This window comes from Mastigoproctus giganteus, chromosome 2, assembly GCF_048544385.1.
Source record: "Mastigoproctus giganteus isolate SK-2022 chromosome 2, ASM4854438v1, whole genome shotgun sequence".
Taxonomy (NCBI): Eukaryota; Metazoa; Arthropoda; class Arachnida; order Uropygi; family Thelyphonidae; genus Mastigoproctus; species Mastigoproctus giganteus.
The window spans coordinates 253,802,599-253,822,543 of NC_143576.1; the positions used below are offsets into that span (position 1 = coordinate 253,802,599).

At 36.0% G+C, this 19,945-nt stretch overlaps 1 protein-coding gene across 6 annotated transcripts in view; it reads left to right on the plus strand.

The window, feature by feature from the left end:
* HUWE1 (HECT, UBA and WWE domain containing E3 ubiquitin protein ligase 1) overlaps nucleotides 1-19,945 on the plus strand; it is a 1,105,343-nt gene that overhangs the window by 393,025 nt on the left and 692,373 nt on the right. For all 6 annotated transcript variants that reach the window (XM_090389849.1, XM_090389845.1, XM_090389850.1 and 3 more), the window contains exons 27-29: nucleotides 9,422-9,622; nucleotides 13,158-13,442; nucleotides 14,206-14,369. In XM_090389849.1, coding sequence (XP_090245975.1) covers nucleotides 9,422-9,622; nucleotides 13,158-13,442; nucleotides 14,206-14,369 — 650 coding nt within the window. The remainder of the gene's footprint in view (nucleotides 1-9,421; nucleotides 9,623-13,157; nucleotides 13,443-14,205; nucleotides 14,370-19,945) is intronic.

Here is a 19,945-nt window from a genome sequence, read left to right on the forward strand (position 1 = left end):
ATCATAATTAATGCAACCAGCGCAGTTATATTTTCAAAGAGTTAATAATGGTGGATAAGAATAAAAAAGCAACAATGTCTGGACACAGTACGAAGATTACAAATATAAGAAAAAGGCTGAATTTGAAAATAAAAATTAGACGTTTTTGAAGCAAATCAATTCCAGACAATGACAAGAGGATGTGTGCCTTAATTGAGGACTGGCAGGTTTAACTGAAAGAACAATTATAAAAATAAAGAATTAATTTTAGCAGTGGGAAAGACAGCTGTTCCACTGCAAGCAACTAAGGCTATGCTGGCTGTTAGGATTGAAATGGAGAGACTTTAACTAATTGTATTGAAGATAATATCCGATTTTAATATTTAACTTAACTGAATTCTCAGTTAAGTTAAATATTAAAAAGAAAAAAAAGAGATTGGCCTATATTATGATCTGTAGAAAGCTCACCTTAAAAAAAATGCAGAACCATTTAAAACTAGTAAGTTTTAAATGGTTGAATAGAAACTAGTAGGTTGAATAGATTTAAAATCCAGAGAGAAACTGCAAATGTAGATCAAGGAGCTGAAACTTTCAAAAAAGAACTTTGTTAAAATTTTGAAGAGGGATATTGTGTTATGCTTCTCAACAAGTTTTTAACATAGATGAAGCAGAACTTTTTTGGACACGAATGTCTAAAAGAAGTTTCATATTGAAAGAAGAAAAAAGACGTCCCAGGTTTCAAAGCAGTGGAGGATTGGTTGACTTTATTGTTGAGTGGTAATACTGCAGGGGAGTATTACCACAAAGTATCTTCACAAAGTGCATTAGAAAAGGTGTGATGCCTAAGCAGTGGAATAATGCAATCATAGTTTTGCTGCATAAGAAAGGAGATAAATCAGAAATTGGAAATTATAGACCAATTAGCTTGTTATCCCATATCTACAAGTTGTTCACAAGGGTCATTACTAACAGATTAGAAAGAATATTTGATGAGAATCAACCGAAAGAGCAAGCTGGCTTTAGGACAGGATTCTCAACTATGGATCACCTTCACGTAATATCACAGCTAATGGAGAAAGCAAATGAATATAAAGCACCATTATGCCTGGCATTTGTGGATTATGAAAAGGCATTTGACTCCATACAGCATAAGGCAATGTTTCGGGCACTGGAAAGCCAAGGCATAGATATCCCGCATATTATGATTTTGAAGAAAATATATGAGAGTGCTACATCCTTTATTAGACTAGACAAAGACAGTAGGAAATTTAAAATCGAGAAAGGAGTTAGACAAGGAGACACAATATCTCCGAAGCTGTTTACTGCTGCCCTTGAGGAAGCTTTCAGAAGATTAGACTGGTCGCAGAAAGGAGTCAATGTGAACGGAGAGTACCTAAACCATTTACGATTTGCAGATGACATTGTGGTCATAAGCCACGATCCCAAAGAATTAGAGGAAAATCTTAATCAGTTATGCACAGTTAGTAAGGATTTTGGACTAAAGATGAATATGGCTAAAACAAAAGTAATGATGAACAAGTATATCACAGAATGGGAAATAATGATTGAAGGAGCAGTAATTGAAAAGGTGGAGTCATATACTTATCTGGGACAAGTTATTAGCTGTAATAATGATAAATGGCTGGAAGTCAAGAGAAGAATAAATTTTGGATGGATAGCATTCAGGAAATATAGTCACATACTGAAGAGCAATATCCCAGTTTGTCTGAAACGTAAAATAATGAATCAATGTATACTCCCCACCACGACTTATGGAAGTGAAACTTGGGCACTCACCAAAAGAATGGAAGAGAAGCTAAGAACTACACAGCGAAGAATGGAACGAATTATATTGGGAATCAGACTGTTAGATAAGAAGAGAAACACATGGATTAGGCAGCAAACTCAAGTAAAGGTCATTCTTATCAAAACTAAAGAACTAAAATGGTCTTGGGCAGGACACATAGCTCGAAGACATGATGACAGATGGACTAAGAAAATAACAGAATGGTACCCAAGAGGAGCTAGAAGAAAACCTGGAAACAAAGGCGGAGATGGATAGATGAAATTCATGAGTTTTTGTGTAGTAAATGGATGGCCAGAAGGAACTGGAAAGTTGCTGGAGAGGCCTTCATCCTGCAGTGGATTGAAAATGGCTGATGATGATGATGACTGCAGGGGATTTTAAATTAAAACCCCTTTTAGTTTACCTGGAAGAGGGCCAAAGTACAACCCAAATTCGACACATTTTTCATGATTAACTCCAATTAAATTCATGATTTTAATTGGACTAAGTTTAATTTTGATACGTAAGTAGTATTATAAGTAGTATTTTGACCGACATTTGTGCATCTTTTCAATACCATTTATTATTGATTAGGAAATATCCTACATTGACCACAACTCACAAATGCATATGTTACCTTATGGGAATGCATGCTCGCTTAGCGAGGATTCACTTAGCGCTCCGTTTTACAGAATGAATTATCAGCATTAAGCGGGGCTCACCTGTATATGCATAATTTAAGATAGTGGCCAGACCAATGCAGAAATTACACTCTATACTGAATAGTCCCTCTGTTCTTTCCTCTTTCACGATACAAATAAATGACTTGGTATACATTTGTATAATTACATTTGATTTTACATTTGATTGTGACTCGTCTTACCAAGGATCTATGCAATTTCTTATTGTCCATTTAAAACAGCACTCATCCCCCAGTTTGTGCTTTTCATGCTGGAGCGTCAGGATTGGCATTCCATACCGTTAACGAAAAGCATATATTTTTGTTTAACGAGGCTAAAATACTTGTGTCCAACATAATTATACGAGACTATTAATTGTGGAAACGATTGAAATTAAATTACATGAGAATTCTATTAACAATTGTTGTCTATATCTAATCTCCAATTCGTGATATTTTTCATGCATGTGCGAAGACAAATAATCATGGCATTTCATGTGCATGCACGAGTACTAATCTCTCTATTTAAGATTCAATCTCTCACACTCTATAATTTCCATTCCTGTGATCACGACACACGGTCAAAAAGCATTGTCTGCTTCAGGAAGGAAAACAGTTTTTCAAAATTTACATTTAACTTTAATTGATTTTTTAATTAATTTTTTCAAATTGTTTTTTTGAATTTAGTTTTTGAATTGTGTTTAATTGATTTTTTACTGTAATTATTTTGGAGAGTATCATATGGGAGTGTTCTACGTATCATATTGAGGTAAATTTCTCTTATTCTTCTACAAATATTGATATCAACATAGAATGTATTGAGCACCATAGCTCTGTTATGTACCATAAAATTATATTTTATATAATAATATATAATATTTGTAATTTAATCACAGTATCATATCTATTTTCTTATTTTGCATTTTTTTTAATTAGAAAATGTCTGTCAGAAATGAAGTGATATAATATTCATTTCCAATATTGAAGTTTAATGAATGAATCACAGAGGAAACTGTGAAATCTGGCACTTGTGTGAATTATTACATTTGTTTAAACTTCTGCTTATTTTTTTTTTGTTTTTTTTTTTTTTAATTTGTATTTAAATTTCTAAACACTTGTCTCAAACAAATAGTTAAAACTTCAGAACATTTCTCTTTTTATAAGATGCTTTCGGTACTATTTTGACCTTTAGCACATTTTCTGTGTGATGTATTTGACAGAGTGCATTCAGAGTGACATAATCTTGCTGCAAGAGCCAATACTGGACAAGGTAGTTCTGCAAACATCCAATAATCTTTTTTTGCATTGCTATGTTTAGTAACTTAATTCGAACTGCTCTTGTACATTAGTGATGTTGATGCCACTTTAGGATATCTGAGTGCTAAGAGAATTGAAATACCAGTGTCGGTACAACTGGAAAAATGTATTCCATAGCACAAGAAACTAGTTTCCCCACAATTAAAACTAGTCATACTGCTCATTAGTGCACCTCTAAAGCAGTCAGAAAAATGACAGGCAGCTTAAGATCACTCACTTGGCATATATAAGAAAATGTCTAGTGTTGTTTTTTTCTCTGCTATGGTTATGACAGTGGAAAAAATGATATTTGCTATTACACTTATATCAAGAGGTTAATGACAGGAATCAAGGCATCAACAGCTGCAACAAGACAGACCTAGAAAACTGATGGATGACTTATTTAGGTTTAACTTTGTAAACTACAAGGTAGCACATATTATCCTGAATCCTGAGATTACTTCTGTGCAGTAATCTCAAGAGAATATAGCAGTTAGGGGTACCACACTAAGGGTGGTGGAGAATGAAAGAGACCTGAGGTTAATTGGACAGTCTAACATGGTGTTTTATGAGCAGTACAGACACTCATAAAACAGCTTATGGTGTTATGGCAGGGATGGCCAACAAGTCAATCGCGATCTACCAGTCGATCACTGCTTTAATTTTGGTAGATCATGAGGAATTTAAAAATTGATTAGTCAAAATCTAAATGTTATTATTATTATGCGCCCCACTGCATATGCTTATTAAAATCCGTTGAACCACACTACTGTTGTCGTTGCGCAGCTGCTAGACTTGTCGACTGAAAATTCGTGCAGTTACATTGTGGAGAGCATTTTTAGATGCATTTTTACAAATAACAGATTCTCTTTTTGAAAATTTTAAGAACAAGAGTGAAACGAAAATTGCTCTTCAAGATCTGCGATTATCTTGAAATGCTGTGATGCAACGCATTGAAGAAATGAGTAAAGATGTGAGTGAACAATTGCGTGCTCATATTGCTAATTGTGTGTCCTTTTCTTTACAACTAGTTGAATCTACAGAAGTCAATAATACAGCTCAATTGCTCTTTTTCATTCGTATTTCGATGATTCTGCCACTAGAGAACTGCTGGGTATGGTTTCGTTAAGAGAAAGAACTAGAGGTCTTGATATATTTAACACATTCAAAAATTTTATTGAAAAAATTAAATTACCAACATTTAAGCTCGTAACAACAGATGGAGCTAAAGCAGTGACAGAGAATCTTAACGGATTCATCGCATTGTGCCAAAAGGTTGATGAATCCCAGATTTTTTTCTCAGTTCATGGTGCCCTTTGTCTCAATTTCTTCACAGTGCTCCTATGGCAAAAGAAAGAAATAACAGTTCCGTTTATTAAGTAGTTAGTTCCAAACAACTTAATAAGTAAATGTTGGAACTGTGAACTACCACAAGCTAGTAGTTTGCATGGTGTCTGACAGATGTTGAGTATCTCTGTTTTCCTCATATTCAAAATATCCAGCGGCACACAGTTTGGGAACTGCTGGTATAGGCCATTGGTTTGGCCATATAATGAGTATATACAGCTCTGGAAGCCTTATTTTTAGAGAGATGTGAATCTCTTTCAGTGAATGAAGAAAAAAGCAGCCAGATTAGGCATGGGCGTCATACCACAGAAGACAACAGTTTTGAAATTTGCAGTGCTTGGAAACTAGACACTTTCAGGAATTCCTGATTGGAAAGTTGAAAACTTTAATTTTGTTGAGTAAATGTAGTGCTGGTATTCTTACTTTTTCTTGGATGAAACACACACAAATTGGAAAAGGATGTCTGGAGTATGAATGAGTGCAAATTTGCTTTTAACCTGAAAATAGATTGTTGGAACAAACTGCCATGTGGTGTTGTTGAAGTGGATATTTTGAATAAATTTAAGAAGAATTAGATACAAAGGGTACTAGGAAAGTTTTGCAATATGACGCAACAATGAATCACAGGAAGCTGTTTGTTGCTGCATGTTGAGACATGTTCATACGTGCATAGTAGCCGCTGCGCCAAGTCGATGGGCTCAGTTATTCATTAGTAGTGAGAGTGTAAAGTGCTTGCGATGGCATCGTGGTCACGAAATGAGATAAGGACAGTTTTGCGGTATAATTTCGTGCGTGGTTTAACCATAGACCAGTGCTTAGAAGAAATGACTCTTGCACTAGATGATGATTGTCCACATCGTACAACGATATTCAGGTGGTATAGAGAATTCCAAAGGGGAAATTTCACTCTGGAGGATTCTGAGAGGCCGGGAAGGCCACGAACGTCAGTTACGGAGGAAAACGTTACTGCTGTGAGGAAAAAGCTTGACGAAAACAAGCGAGTGACCTACCAACAGATAGAGGATACTTTGTGCCTAAATGCACCAGCAATTTGTTCGATTCTGCAAGATCATTTGCACGTGAAGAAACTTTGTTCTCTCTGGGTGCCGCATCAACTGACTGAAGAGCAGATGACACGACGTGTGACTTGGTGCCGGGAGATGTTAAAAAAGTTTGATAAGGGACAATCTCGGTATGTGAACAACATTGTGACAGGTGATGAGACTTGGCTGTACTATTACGATCTGCCGACCAAGGCTCAAAACAAAGTTTGGGTCTTTGATGATGACGACACACCCGTAATTGTCAGAAAATCCCGATCTGTAAAGAAGAAAATGATAGCTGTATCTTTCAAATCGAGTGGAATTGTGGAACGTGTCGTTTTGGACACGCAAAAGACAGTCACGGCTAAGTGGTATACTGAACAATGCCTGCCTAAAGTCATTGGATCTATGAAGAACCTGTGGCCAAAGTCAAGAATGGACACCTGGTACCTCCATCACGATAATGCTAAAGCTCACCGCGCCAAAGTCTGCACCGAATATTTGACCACGACGGGACTGAAACTTCTCGAGCACCCTCCCTACGGTCCAGACCTTGCTCCCTGCGACTTTGCACTGTTCCCGCATGTGAAAATGAAGCTAAAAGGGAGGCGGTTTTCCAGTGATGAGGACCTTCTACGGGCTTGGGACAACGAGTGTGCTTTACTCCCTAGTGAAACTTGGCAGAACTGGTTTAAAGATTGGTTTCGGAGGATGGAGAGGTGTATTGAATGTAGAGGTGTATTGAATGAAAAAATTAAATAAACAAAGCTGTATTGCAAAACTTTCCTAGTACCCTTTGTATAGCCTTAGAGGGGATGGACAGATAGGGTGGTTTTTTTTTTTTGCCAATTCTCTATACGATGAATTTTCTATTATATTATATAATAAGTCTTGAGAAATGAAACTAATTGACATGATTTTTTTTTTTTTTTTTTTTTTAAATCCAGTTTGTCCTTTTCCAACTTGGCATCATAATAGTAGTTTACAACAAGTTTCTCTTTTTTTGTAAAATAATAAGAGAAGTTTACCTCAGTATAATCCATAGAACACTTCTGTATGATACTCTCCACCAATTAAAAAGAAAAAATCAAATCTTACATTACAGAAAAAAAAATAATTAAAAGTCAATCTAACACAATTAAAAATTAAATTAATTAAAAGAAATTTAATGAAAAAATTGCAAAATAATTTTCCTTCCTGAAGCTGACAACGCTTTTCGACCGTATGTCGTGATCACAGAATAAAAATTACCAAATAGGGGCGAGTATTTAACTTAAATAGGGATTATTTGTCTTCGCACGTGCTTAAAAGCCCACGAATCAGAGATTAGAAATGGCTGGAGAACATTAACAGAATTTTCATGTAATTTAATTTTGACCATTTCTGCAATTAATAGTCGGATATAATTATTGGACACTAAGTATTTTGGCTTTGTTAAATAAAAGTGTTTTTCGCTAATGGCATGAAAGGCAAATTCTGTCGCTGCTGAATGAGAAGCATGAACTGAGGCTGGGTGTTGATTAACACAAAAATTCAGCGGAAAACGTGTAGAACCTTGATACGACAACTTGTATAAGAGGTCATTTATTTGTGTTGCGAACGAGGAAAGGACTGAGCGATTTTTCAGTATAGTATGTAGTTTCCATATTGGACTGGCCACAATTTTAAATTCGGTATCTTTAAAGAATCTGTTAAGCTGTTTGTGCTACAGTTCAACATGTGGGGCAGAAATAAAGTATATTTTTAATATTATGATTGTTGGTTGTTGTAGTATTTTGTATGCTATCCTAGCTTGCACCCTAATTCGGTTTATTGTAGCAAGGGGATAACCCCATGTTTAAGAATCTGCTGGTTAATATTTCTATTTCTGAACAGATTTGGCTCAGAAATAGAAATATTAACCAGCAGATTTTTTTTATTTAATGAAGTTTTTTATTTAATGAGGCCAAAGTCCAATGTAATTATACCAGACTATTAATTGCAAAAATGGTCGAAATTAAATTACATGAGAATTCTGTTAGTTTGCTGGCCATTTCTAATCTCTGTCTGATTCATGGGCTAAAATCGCATGTGCGAAGATAAAAAAATCCCTATTTAAGTTTCATGCTCCACCGCTATTCAGTCATTTTTGTTCCTATGGTCACGATATATGGTCAAAGCGTTGTCAGCTTCAGGAAGGAAAATCGTTTTGCCATTTTTTTTTGTTAAATTTCTTTTAATTGATTATTTAATTTTTAATTGCGTTAGATTGTTTTTTAATTGTGTTCAATTGATTTTTAATTATTTTTTCTGTAATATAAGATTTTCGATTTCTTTTCTTTTTAATTGCTGGAGAGTATCATACAGAATTGTTCTATGTATTATATTGAGGCAAACTTCTCTTATTATTTTACAAATATTGATATTAACATAGAACGTATTGAGCATTACAGCTTTGGTTCATATTAACAAGTTTCTCTGTACTTTTGCAAAAATATAATTCTTTACAGCCAAATATAGAAAGCAGAGCTATTGTTTTGAACAAAACTTTGACTTTGAGAAAAGAAAAGAGCAAAGTCTGCAACACTGTCTTTCTTGAAGCAATCAAAATTAGTTGTATAACAGAAAATTGAAACAGAAATCCCCAAATAGAAAAATCCTAAGTGAGCTAACATTTGAAAATATACTGTAGTTATGTTGCTTTTTAATATAAAATACATATTTCATTGGTCATGTTAATTTGTTGTGCAGTAGGGGCATTAACAATCCTTCTTTATCAGAAAGTCTATTTCTTGTTTGGCCCACAAACTTGTTTTCCTCCCCTTTACAATAACCTGTTCTCAGGCTTTTCAATAATGAAAACTTGGCAGCTATGGAATAAGTGTAATCCCTTTGTTGTCAATGGAAAGAACAATGAGGCACAAAAATATAGTGCAGTATAGTGTACAATGCAGTGAATGATAAAATACCATTTTATTCTTAATAATAATTATTTTATTGCTGTGCTTTGTCATAAATATTGCCAGGAGCTGCAGACATTTTATAAATGCCTCGTTCACCCCTCTGACTTATGGCAGCAGTAAGTAACCTTGTCTCTGCTTGACATGCTTTGTCATTATCCAGTGAGTAAATGTCTAATTTAAATCCATGTTGTAGATTTAAATTTATCTCTATTATTTGAAATCTTTTGAACATTTAGTGCATTATCCCTTATGATGTTTTACTAACTGTGCGTTAAAATTTTCTTTACCCCATCCCTCCTTATCAGTTCACCATCTCCTTGTCAATTCATTTCAATTACTATTATTTCAGAGTGACATACGTTCCATATCCATCAATCATTGGGGTTCAGAACTTGGCTTAAATGTCTTGATGGGACTTAGTAGGTTGTACACATCGCTTGTTTGGGAAAGTACAGTACTCTTGGCACTCTGCAGCGAGAATGCTCTTCCTCCAGGTTGTCAGTTTGGCAAACATCAATTAGACAGGTTACTTCCTAAGGAAATGCCAAAGGTAATGGAAATTTCAGATTGTTGAAGATTATAAGATATTCACTATAACAATGGTCATAATTTAAAATCAAGTGCCATTTTGTTTATTACATTAGATGCCAGATGTTTGAAAATTCCTTTTTTTTTTTTTTTTTTAAGTTATCCACCTAGCCTAAGTATTTAGGGTTAATTTATATTATTGCCCATATTCTATAATTGACAAGCTCAAGTGAGCAAATATCTTAATTCAATGCAGTTGTATGATCAAAACTCATACAAGGTCATAAAGCATACTTGTTATAAAATAAGTATTATTTTTGTTAACTAAGTAATCAAAAAATGTAATTGGAAACCATGATTGAATAATTTTATTAGTTAATGCAATAGCTCTGTGATCCATATAATCTCCACAGAGAAATGGCCACCATCACAAAGTATTAACCTGTGCTGTTAGGTTGGTAGTCTTTATTTCTTAAGTTGGTAGTTGCTTAAGAAATAAAGGTCAGTTGAAAAAAAAAAAAAAAAAACTCCACCCTCCATGTTGGGTGTTGTGATTGTATAGGTACTATTCTGTGAGCCAGTATTGAATGCTTATCAGAGTTGAATGATTTTTTGTTTCAAATACATGGTAAGAATTACTAGAGAGATTTTCAGTTGGCAAATGCTGTCTAATCTGCCTCTTTAGCCAAATGGTCAGGAGCGGGGGTGCAGTAGCACATGCTCTTTGAGTAGACCTGGGTTCAAACCCTTGACTGCTAAATACGGTCGATCTGCCAACCCGTACTGGAACAGCATGGTAGATTATGGTCAATTTCTCTCAGCATGAATTGTTGAGGATGATTCCATCCTGCAGTGGGTTGATAATGGCTGCAGTTTACCTTTTTTTACCTTTAATGCTGTCTAGGAAATATAAAATGGGAAAAAAAAAAAAAAAAATTAATGTTTGAAAATCATTAATGGAGCAAAATGCATAAAGGTGGCACTTCCAATTCTTTCAAAGTGTGGCCAGCATATTTAATGTTTCCCTTGTTGTCCAGTACTCTCAGAATAATATTCAAAGTACTGGATTTTTGAATAAGGGGTTAAGAGGTTCTGTATATTGAAAAGCTTATAGGAGTCAGAATTCAAGTTCATATTTAGTGTACTGAAAGCAGCTGAAAAAGTAAAAAAAAAAAAAAAAAAAAATTAAAGTCAAATGTGATCATCATCATCATCAGCCATTTTCAATCCACTGCAGGATGAAGGCCTCTCCAGCAACTTTCCAGTTCCTTCTGTTTTGAGCACTGCCCATCCATTTACTACCCGAAAACTCGTGAATTTCATCTATCCATCTCCCCCTTTGTCTTCCAGGTTTTCTTCTAGCTACTCTTGGGTACCATTCTGTTATTTTCTTAGTCCATCTGTCATCATGTCTTCGAGCTATGTGTCCTGCCCAAGACCATTTTAGTTTTGATAAGAATGTCCTTTAATTGAGTTTGCTGCCTAATCCATGTGTTTCTCTTCTTATCTAACAGTCTGATTCCCAATATAATTCATTCCATTCTTTGCTGTGTAGTTCTCAGCTTCTCTTCTATTCTTTTGGTGAGTGCCCAAGTTTCACTTCCATAAGTCATGGTGGGGAGTATACATTGATTCAATATTTTACGTTTCAGACAAACTGTTATATTGCTCTTCAGTATGTGACTATATTTCCTGAATGCTATCCATCCAAAATTTATTCTTCTCTTGACTTCCGGCCATTTATCATTATTACAGCTAATAACTTGTCCCAGATAAGTATGTGACTCCACCTTTTCAATTACTGCTCCTTCAATCATTAGTACCCTTTCCGTGGCATACTTGTTCATCATTACTTTTGTCATCTGCAAATCGTAAATGGTTTATGTACTCTCCGTTCACATTGACTCCTTTCTGCGACCCGTCTAATCTTCTGAAAGCTTCCTCAAGGGCAGCAGTAAACAGCTTCGGAGATATTGTATCTCCTTGTCGAACTCCTTTCTCGATTTTAAATTTGCTACTGTTTTTGTCTAGTTTAATAAAGGATGTAGCACTCTCATATTTTCTTCAAAATCATAATATGCGGGGTATCTATGCCTTGTCTTTCCAGTGCTCGAAACATTGCCTTATGCTGTATGGAGTCAAATGCCTTTTCATAATCCACAAATGCCAGGCATAATGGTGTTTTATATTCATTTGCTTTCTCCATTAGCTGTGATATTACGTGAAGGTGATCCATAGTTGAGAATCCTGTCCTAAAGCCAGCTTGCTCTTTTGGTTAATTCTCATCAAGTATTCTTTCTGATCTGTTAGTAATGACCCTTGTGAACAACTTGTAGATGTGGGATAACAAGCTAATTGGTCTATAATTTCCAATCCTGATTTATCTCCTTTCTTATGCAGCAAAACTATGATTGCATTATTCCACTGCTTAGGCATCACACCTTTTCTAATGCACTTTGTGAAGAGCCTTGCCAGTTTTTGTGTTATGTCTCTTCCTCCCAATTTTAACAACTGTACAGTAACTTCATCTTTCTGATTCTTCATTTTCTTCAATGGATGTTCTACCTCATCAGGAAGAATATCGGGTATGTCGTATGTGTTGCTACTTTGCAATGCATCATTCCCTCGCTCCTTGTATAATTCTCTATAGTAGTCTTCTGCTATTTGAATTATGCCTTCTCTGCTGTTTATAAGTACACCATCGCTATTCTTCAGTTTCAGTATCATTTGTCTTTCTGTATTACTGCTCATGGCTGCTGATTTAAATCCTTTGTTTTTCCTTAATGCCTGTTCTACTTTTCTTGTGTTAAATCTTCTTATGTCCTCTCTGAGTCTCTTTCTAATGGCTTTGCATAACTCAGTATACTCAAATTTTCTCCCGGTCAGTGTTTTTCTTGCTCTTCATTTGTCATCTTCGATTCATCATGACAATTGTTTCTTGACTAATTTTTTCTTCTTTGGATTTCTTTTTCCCTACAGGTTTCTTTAGCCTTATCACTTTCAGAAAGTTGTAATATTCCTCGTCGATATCTTGGTCCTGAGCAGTCTGCAGAAGCTCAAACTTGTTCTTAAGTTCCAGTACATACTGCTTTTTCTCGAAATGCCTATAGATTTTTGTATAGTGGGATCGATATTGATGGATTATGTAATTAGAATTGGACCTATAACTTCCTGAGTGACCAACAGCATATGCTGTACATGTAGTAAATAAATAAATAAATTTTTCTGTTTATACTCCGGGATGACCAAATGGTCAGAGGAGTTTGCATGATAGATTGAATACAAGAAACAGCGCCATATTCAGTAGTCACGGGCTTGAACCCCGGTCACTCAAGGCACGTGTACTTAGGCACCCCCGCACATGACCAGTAGGCTACGGTGGCCTGTCAACAATCTTTTTGCATTATCTAGTAATGCTCAAACATATATGAAATTGGTTTCATTTTTCAAAATAATTACAGTATGTTTTATGAATCACATTATCTTTATATCTAAAATATTTTGATTGTTCAGATTTTATAGATTTTATATTTTGTATGGAAAATTTTACTTTTAAGGACAAACAGGAAGATACAGCTGGAGGGATAACTCATGCTACTGGAGAATTTGGATCTAATGATGTAACATCAGCTATGGAAGCTTTGACAACAAATGGTGGATCTTCTGCTATGGAAATAGATGAACCACATTTGTCAGGTGAAGCTGGTGCTAGTAATGCTGATGGTAAAGTAAAAGGAAAATCTTCTCTTTTGCAGACTCAGATAAAACAGATTAAACCACTTTTGTCAGGAGCCTCAAGACTAGGCCGAGCACTTGCTGAATTATTTGGTCTCTTAGTTAAGGTGAGTAATCTGCACATATAAATTGTGCGTGCACATGCACATTTATGCACACAGACAGTTCCTCAAGGTTACCCTATGATTATTTGGTATTTAAAAATAGAAAAAATAATAATTTTATCATAAGAAATTATTGCTGATTTCTAAGAAAAAGAAATGTTTATAAGTTTTAGAAAAATAATTTTTAAGAAATTTGTCAAAAGTGGAATGTGTATCATTAATATCTAACAAATTCTGTTTTTACTGTTTATCATATATATTTAACATTAAACCTAGTTTAACTACAGCTCGTTATTTTATTTTACTTTCCGTTCCTCTCTGTGCTACATTATTTTCACAAAACCAATGTCTCTTGTATAGCAGCAACCCTCCCTCTAAATAAGTTTAAAATTGGTTATGGTTCTGGTGACACAAATGAACTGAAAGGCTGTTTTCTATATTCTATGAATATAGAATGTTTTTAGTTCTTAATGCCAGAGCTTTCTTAAAAGTTTCAAGTATTATATGTATTACCACAATTAAAAATTCATGCACAGTGAGCGGCGCCTCCGTAGCCAGGTGGGAAGGAGCAGCAGTGCGTAGCACATGCTTCTTGTTTAGACCGGGGTTCGAGCCCGTCACCACCAAATACAGAGGATGCGGAAAGGTCAGGTCATGCACAGTGAGCATATAATCTATTCCTAGTGAATGTTCTTTGTGTTTCTGTCTTATTCATAATTAAGATTGTTATGTTGTGGTATGTTAAAATTTCTTCCTTTTGAATTAGCTCTGTGTAGGATCACCAATGAGGCAGCGGAGAGGTCAGTTGATCCCACCATCTCCTCCTGTACCTACTCCATTTGCTAGGGCTGTAGCAAATTATTTAACCCGTCTTCTGGCGACTGGTCTTTCTTGGGAACCACCACCTACATCTCCATTACCAAAATTCAGGTAAAGGATTATGTTACCAACTATACTTTGTTTAAATGAGTTTTATATTATTTTCATATTTGCAGTAAGTGTAGTGTTAGATTTACTCAAGTTTACTGAGTAAAGGTTTCAGTGCAGACTAAATTATTGATACATTCACTGATGCCAATCTATGACACTAAAGTAAACAAAAAAAAAAAAAAAAAAAAAATTGAAATGTGTGTACATGACAATCCGTCTGATATTACAGTAGGAATATTTGACAAGTCTCTTGTAAGTAGAGGTTAAAGGTAGTGGGAAAAGCAATATAACACTTTTTCACGGTTACCAAATTGATAAATGCAACAAGCGATCACTAGTGAGTGGCATTGAACTTGTAGTCAAATCCAGTTCATAATCCAAAAGTTTTGAACAAAGACAAATTGAAGAACTCAAAAAATAACTTCTGGAAAAATCAATGAGTTTCTTTTGGCTTGATTAAAGCAATTTGCTTTTGCTTGTTTCTTTTAAATGTTATCAAGATTTAAAATTTTAATGTAGCTAATCAATCTAACATATCTCACATACCTGAAGAAGATTTTGTCCATTAAGAAAATTTGTTGAAGAATGTTCTGTAAAAATTTATTTTATGAATAGTTTTAAAATATTCCACTTTAATTTTGGAAATTCATTACCATAGCAAGCCTAACCAGGAGAATGAGTCTGACCCAGTCATAAGCATTTATTTCCACTGCCAAGTTTGCAGCGAGTCTAAAGCAAGAAGGGATTCTCTTATTTTGCTGCCTGTGACTACACGATGCACGTTCCCACTGAAAAATGGTGCTCTCAAGAATGCTGTGATTCTTGAGATCATTTTTCACGTCTTGTGAGGGCCCCCTTGGGTTCTGCTCTTATTTTTGTACTCTTTCACCAATGCTTTTGGATACATATTAAATAGTAAGGCGGACATGGAACATATATCCTTACCATGTCTACTTCTGAATCCTCTCCATCAATCCGAACCACAGCTGTCTGTCTCATGTAAAGTTCCCAAATTACTTTTATATCTCTTTTGTCTTGGCCAACCTTTTCTAGTACTTCCATCAGCTTAACCCAATTCACTCTGTCAAAAGCCTTTTTGAGATCAACAAAACATTGCCAGATCTTTTCCTATTTCCATGCTTCTTTCTGGTAGTGTTCTTAATATTCCCATTGCCTCTCTCGTCCCACATCCTTCTCTGAACCCAACTGAAAAATTTGCATGCCTTAGTTTTTGCTTTAATGCATTCAGAGAGAATTTTAAGGAATGAGAAATTAAATAAATTGATTGTCCTGTAGTCAGTACAATTTGTTCCATTCTTTTATAATGGGATAATTATGGATTTTGGGCCAGCTTCCGCTTTCGTAGATTTTCCCTCAAATCCTGAACAGCTCTTTCTTTGCCTCTTCTCCAAGTCCTTTTATAATTTCTGCTGGTATATCTGCCTTCCCTCTTTTTAACAAGGCCACTGCCTTTTCGAATTCTTTTCTTAATAATTTCAGCCCTAATGTCTCTTCAACTTCTGCTGTCACAGGCAAGACTTTTGGTTTATTTGTTTTATCATATAGCTCTTCTATATATTCTTTCCATGTTCTTCTTATGTGTTCTTTGTCATATAGAATTTTTCCATTCTTGTGTTTTATCTTTCCACTAGTTGTAGCTTCTTGTTTGTGAAGCTCAACTTTTTTATACATTAGATCACTTCTTCCTCTTATTGTCATTTCCTCTAGATCTTTATACTGTTCTTCCCACTATTTTTCTCTTGCTTCATCTGTTGTCCTAAGTTCATTATTCAAACTCCTATATTTAGTCCTTGCTGCTTCTGAACTTTGGTGCTTCTATTTTCTCATCTTCTCCATTTTATCTATCATTTCTTCTGTGATCCATGGTTTCCTCTTCTGATCTACTATACCTAATGTGCTTTCTGCTACTCCTACTACAATCTTCTTAAACCTTTATCTCATCTCCCCTTCTGTTTCCTCCCCCTCCACAATCTCCCTGTCAATTGCCTCTGAAATCTCCAGCTAGTGTAGTCTTCAGTACATCCAAATTCCACACCCTTCTTTTTTTTTGAGCCCCCTATTCTCTTGAGTGTAATCTTCATTTTCATCGTTATCAAATTGTAGTCGGTCAGCATCTGCACTCAGATAGCTATGTGAATTCTTCCCAGCATTTCTCTACCTTTTGTTGACTAAAATATAGTCCACTTGGTACGTCAACATCCCCTGATGTTCCCCTATTGTACTTTCTTCTTTCTCCTGCAAAACCATGTATTTGATGCAAACATCTCTCTTGTTTTGCAAAATTCTAACATCTTCTTGCCCCTCTCATTCCTTGTTCCAAGCCAATAGTTCCTAACCTCATCTGCTTCACAGAGGTCAGCTTTCCCCTCTCCCATCACAATGATCATGCATCTGTCACTCCCCAGTTCTTCCATTATTTCCTCCATCTGTTCATATACCCCACTACTTCATCCTCAGTATGCTTTTTGGTAAATATACTTGCTAATCAATAAATCTATTGGCTTGCCCATTAATCTTATAGCTATAATCCTGTTGGTGACTTGCATCACTTTCTTGGGGCTTTTTTTATGCATTTTTATCTAGAAGTATGGCTGTCATTCCCTCCTTTGTATATTACCTTATATCTTCACTCATCTTTCCATCTAGTCTCTGCTATACCTAATATATGCAGTCTATTTTTCTTCATTTCTGTCTTCACATTTTGGAATTTCTCTTTTCTCGACATCGTTCTTACATTCCATGTGTGGTGCCTCCGTAGCCAGGAAGGAGCAGCAGTGCGTAGCACATGCTTCTTGATTAGATTGCAGTTCGAGCCCGTCACCAAACAAATACGGAGGATGCGGATGGGTCAGGGAATGACCACCACATATCCCGTAGCAATATGGCTTTAGTTGCTAATGCTCCTAAAAAAATAAAAAAAAAAACAACATTCCTTGTGCCAATCTTCATAAATGGATACTCATTACAAGGATTTTGCTGGTTTACAACCTGAGCAGCCTTGTTATATCTCCTGCTGATAACAACACTCACTGCCTCTTGAATTCTATTTTTTCTAATATGTGCGTCTGATGTAATGAAGCTAGTAGGAATAGCGGTACAGGGTGGTTTCCCGTTGCCTTCCTAGTCAACAATGACCCTCTGTGGTGTTGGGTGCACCACCCTTTCTCCGACTTCTGATACTCTACCTGCTGTTTTTACATTCTACAGTTGTCACTTCTGTGATCAACTGATATTCCACTGGTCAGGAAGAATGCTGTTGCTGCACCAACATCTGGCTGTTGTCAGCTTATATGATGGTGGCCAATCCTTGCCATGGCACATAGTAGCACAAAGATACATGGTAGCACATAGTAGTACATAGATACTAGTAGTACATGGCACATAGATAGTATTCACCATCTAGTGAAAGGAAGCCACAGGCTTTTGTTGCACTGACAAAAAAAAAAAACACAAGTAGATAAGAAAGTACCTTCTTATAAAATAAGAAAATGTCTACAGAAAGGATAGACAGGATAGGAAGGGAGGAGGGGTTATGCTATTAGTTAAGAAATACATAAAATCCAAGGAAGTGAAGCCAGTCGACATTGCTGGACAGTGCAGTGTCGAGTCAGTTTGGTGTGACATAAACATTGGGAGATCAAAATTGAGAGTAGGAGTGTGCTATAGGCCTAATGACTCTGATGAGTATAATAAGAAACTATACGGGGAAATAGTGGGCTAGTAAATCAGAGAGTCTTATAAAGGGGGATTTTAATTTCCCAGATATAGACTAGAATTTGGGGGCTGGTCACTCACACACTAGCAAGGCTTTTGTGGATTTATTGGATGACTGTTTTCTACATCAGCATGTTCGGGAGGCAACTAGAGGGAGTAATACTCTTGATCTGATTATTAGTAGTGATTCTTCATGCATTAAGAATCTGCAGGTAAATGAACCACTAGGTGGCAGTGATCACAGTGTGCTGAAGTGGAATTTACTCAAAGAGGTAACTACCATTAGGGGCAAAGGGAAGGGTTATTGCTTTCGTAAAGACGACTACGATGGATTGAGACAGTATTTAAATTCTATACAGTGGGACCAACTGATGATGTTACCAACAGCAAATTCAAAATGGGAAGCATTCAAAGAACTTACCTTGGAAGCTACTAGGCTTTACATACCAACTAAGAAATATTGTTAAAGGTTTAGGCCTAAGTGGATGTCAGATGAACTAATGAGACATATGGCAGAGAAGAAAAATGCATGGGATACATACAAATTAACACGTGACACAGAAGCCTATGATAGATACAAGTTGATCTGTAACCAAGTTACAAAGGAGGTTAGGCAGGCGAAGGCAGATTATGAGAAATCTTTGGCAAGGGATGCAAAGAAACACAGCAAAGAGTTCTTTACTTATGTAAAAACTCTAGAAGGAAGGGGATGAATCAGATTGGTCTACTTGATATCAATGGGTCAACTGTTGATGATCCTGCTCAGGTAGCTAACAAACTGAATGAATATTTTGCATCTACATTCACACATGAGGAGTTATTCAGCGAGGGGAATGCCAGAGGTGTATTCAACTATGGCAGTAAGCTAAAGAATCTTGTAATAACTGAGAGTAAAGTGGAGGAGAAATTGTTGGAGATAAATACAAGAAAGGCACCTGGGGTGGATGGGATCTATCCAGTCATATTAAAGGGGGCAGCAAAGGAAGTAAGCAAACCCTTAGCCATAATTAGGAGAGCTTCCTTGGACTCAGGGGACGTACCCATGGACTGGAGATGTGCAAATGTGACCCCAATTCACAAAGGAGGATCAAAGGGCGACACAAGTAATTATAATATCCTGAAAGAGGCCTCTGAGGTCGGGAAAACTCATATCTAGGAAATTAACTCATACACCGACCATTGAACAAGATTTACTGTAACTAAAATTTTTACAAATAATATAAAAATATAAAACAAATTATTTACAATAAACTAATGACTGTACATTACGGAATACTAAAAACTGTAATAAAAGATCGTTGACAATAAAATAATATAAAATTAAAAGCACTAAAAACCTGGAGGTTTCGAGAGCGTCAGCTCTCTTCTTCAACAGTAATATAACTTTCTGCAACATCTCCTTAAATAGCAGGTTCATGGTACTTCCACACGTGGTATTTCTCCACGTGGTTCAATCGGCACATGGTCAGAACCGGAAGCGGAAATGTCTCGGGTACGTGGCAGAGAAAATCGTTCATCGAATTTAATACAATTGTTTCAAAAATAGGATGAATACGCATGCCTCTATTCTTATTCATGGTATTCTTACTGGATGAACCAATCCGTAAACCCTCGAGCCATTTACGCTTCCAGTATCAGTGTGCATGATCCAAAATAATAGGGTCCTCCGGAGAGATTTGATGCTGCTTCTCCCAAAAATTATAATAAGAAGGCATTGGAACTTCTGCAAGATAATAACTCTTATAAGGTGATCCAGAGGAACCCATTGGTGGGTCTGGAACGGCGAGTCAATAAATTGGTACAGTCCTGGTTGGACACGGAGAAGATTTCCAAGGAGAGTT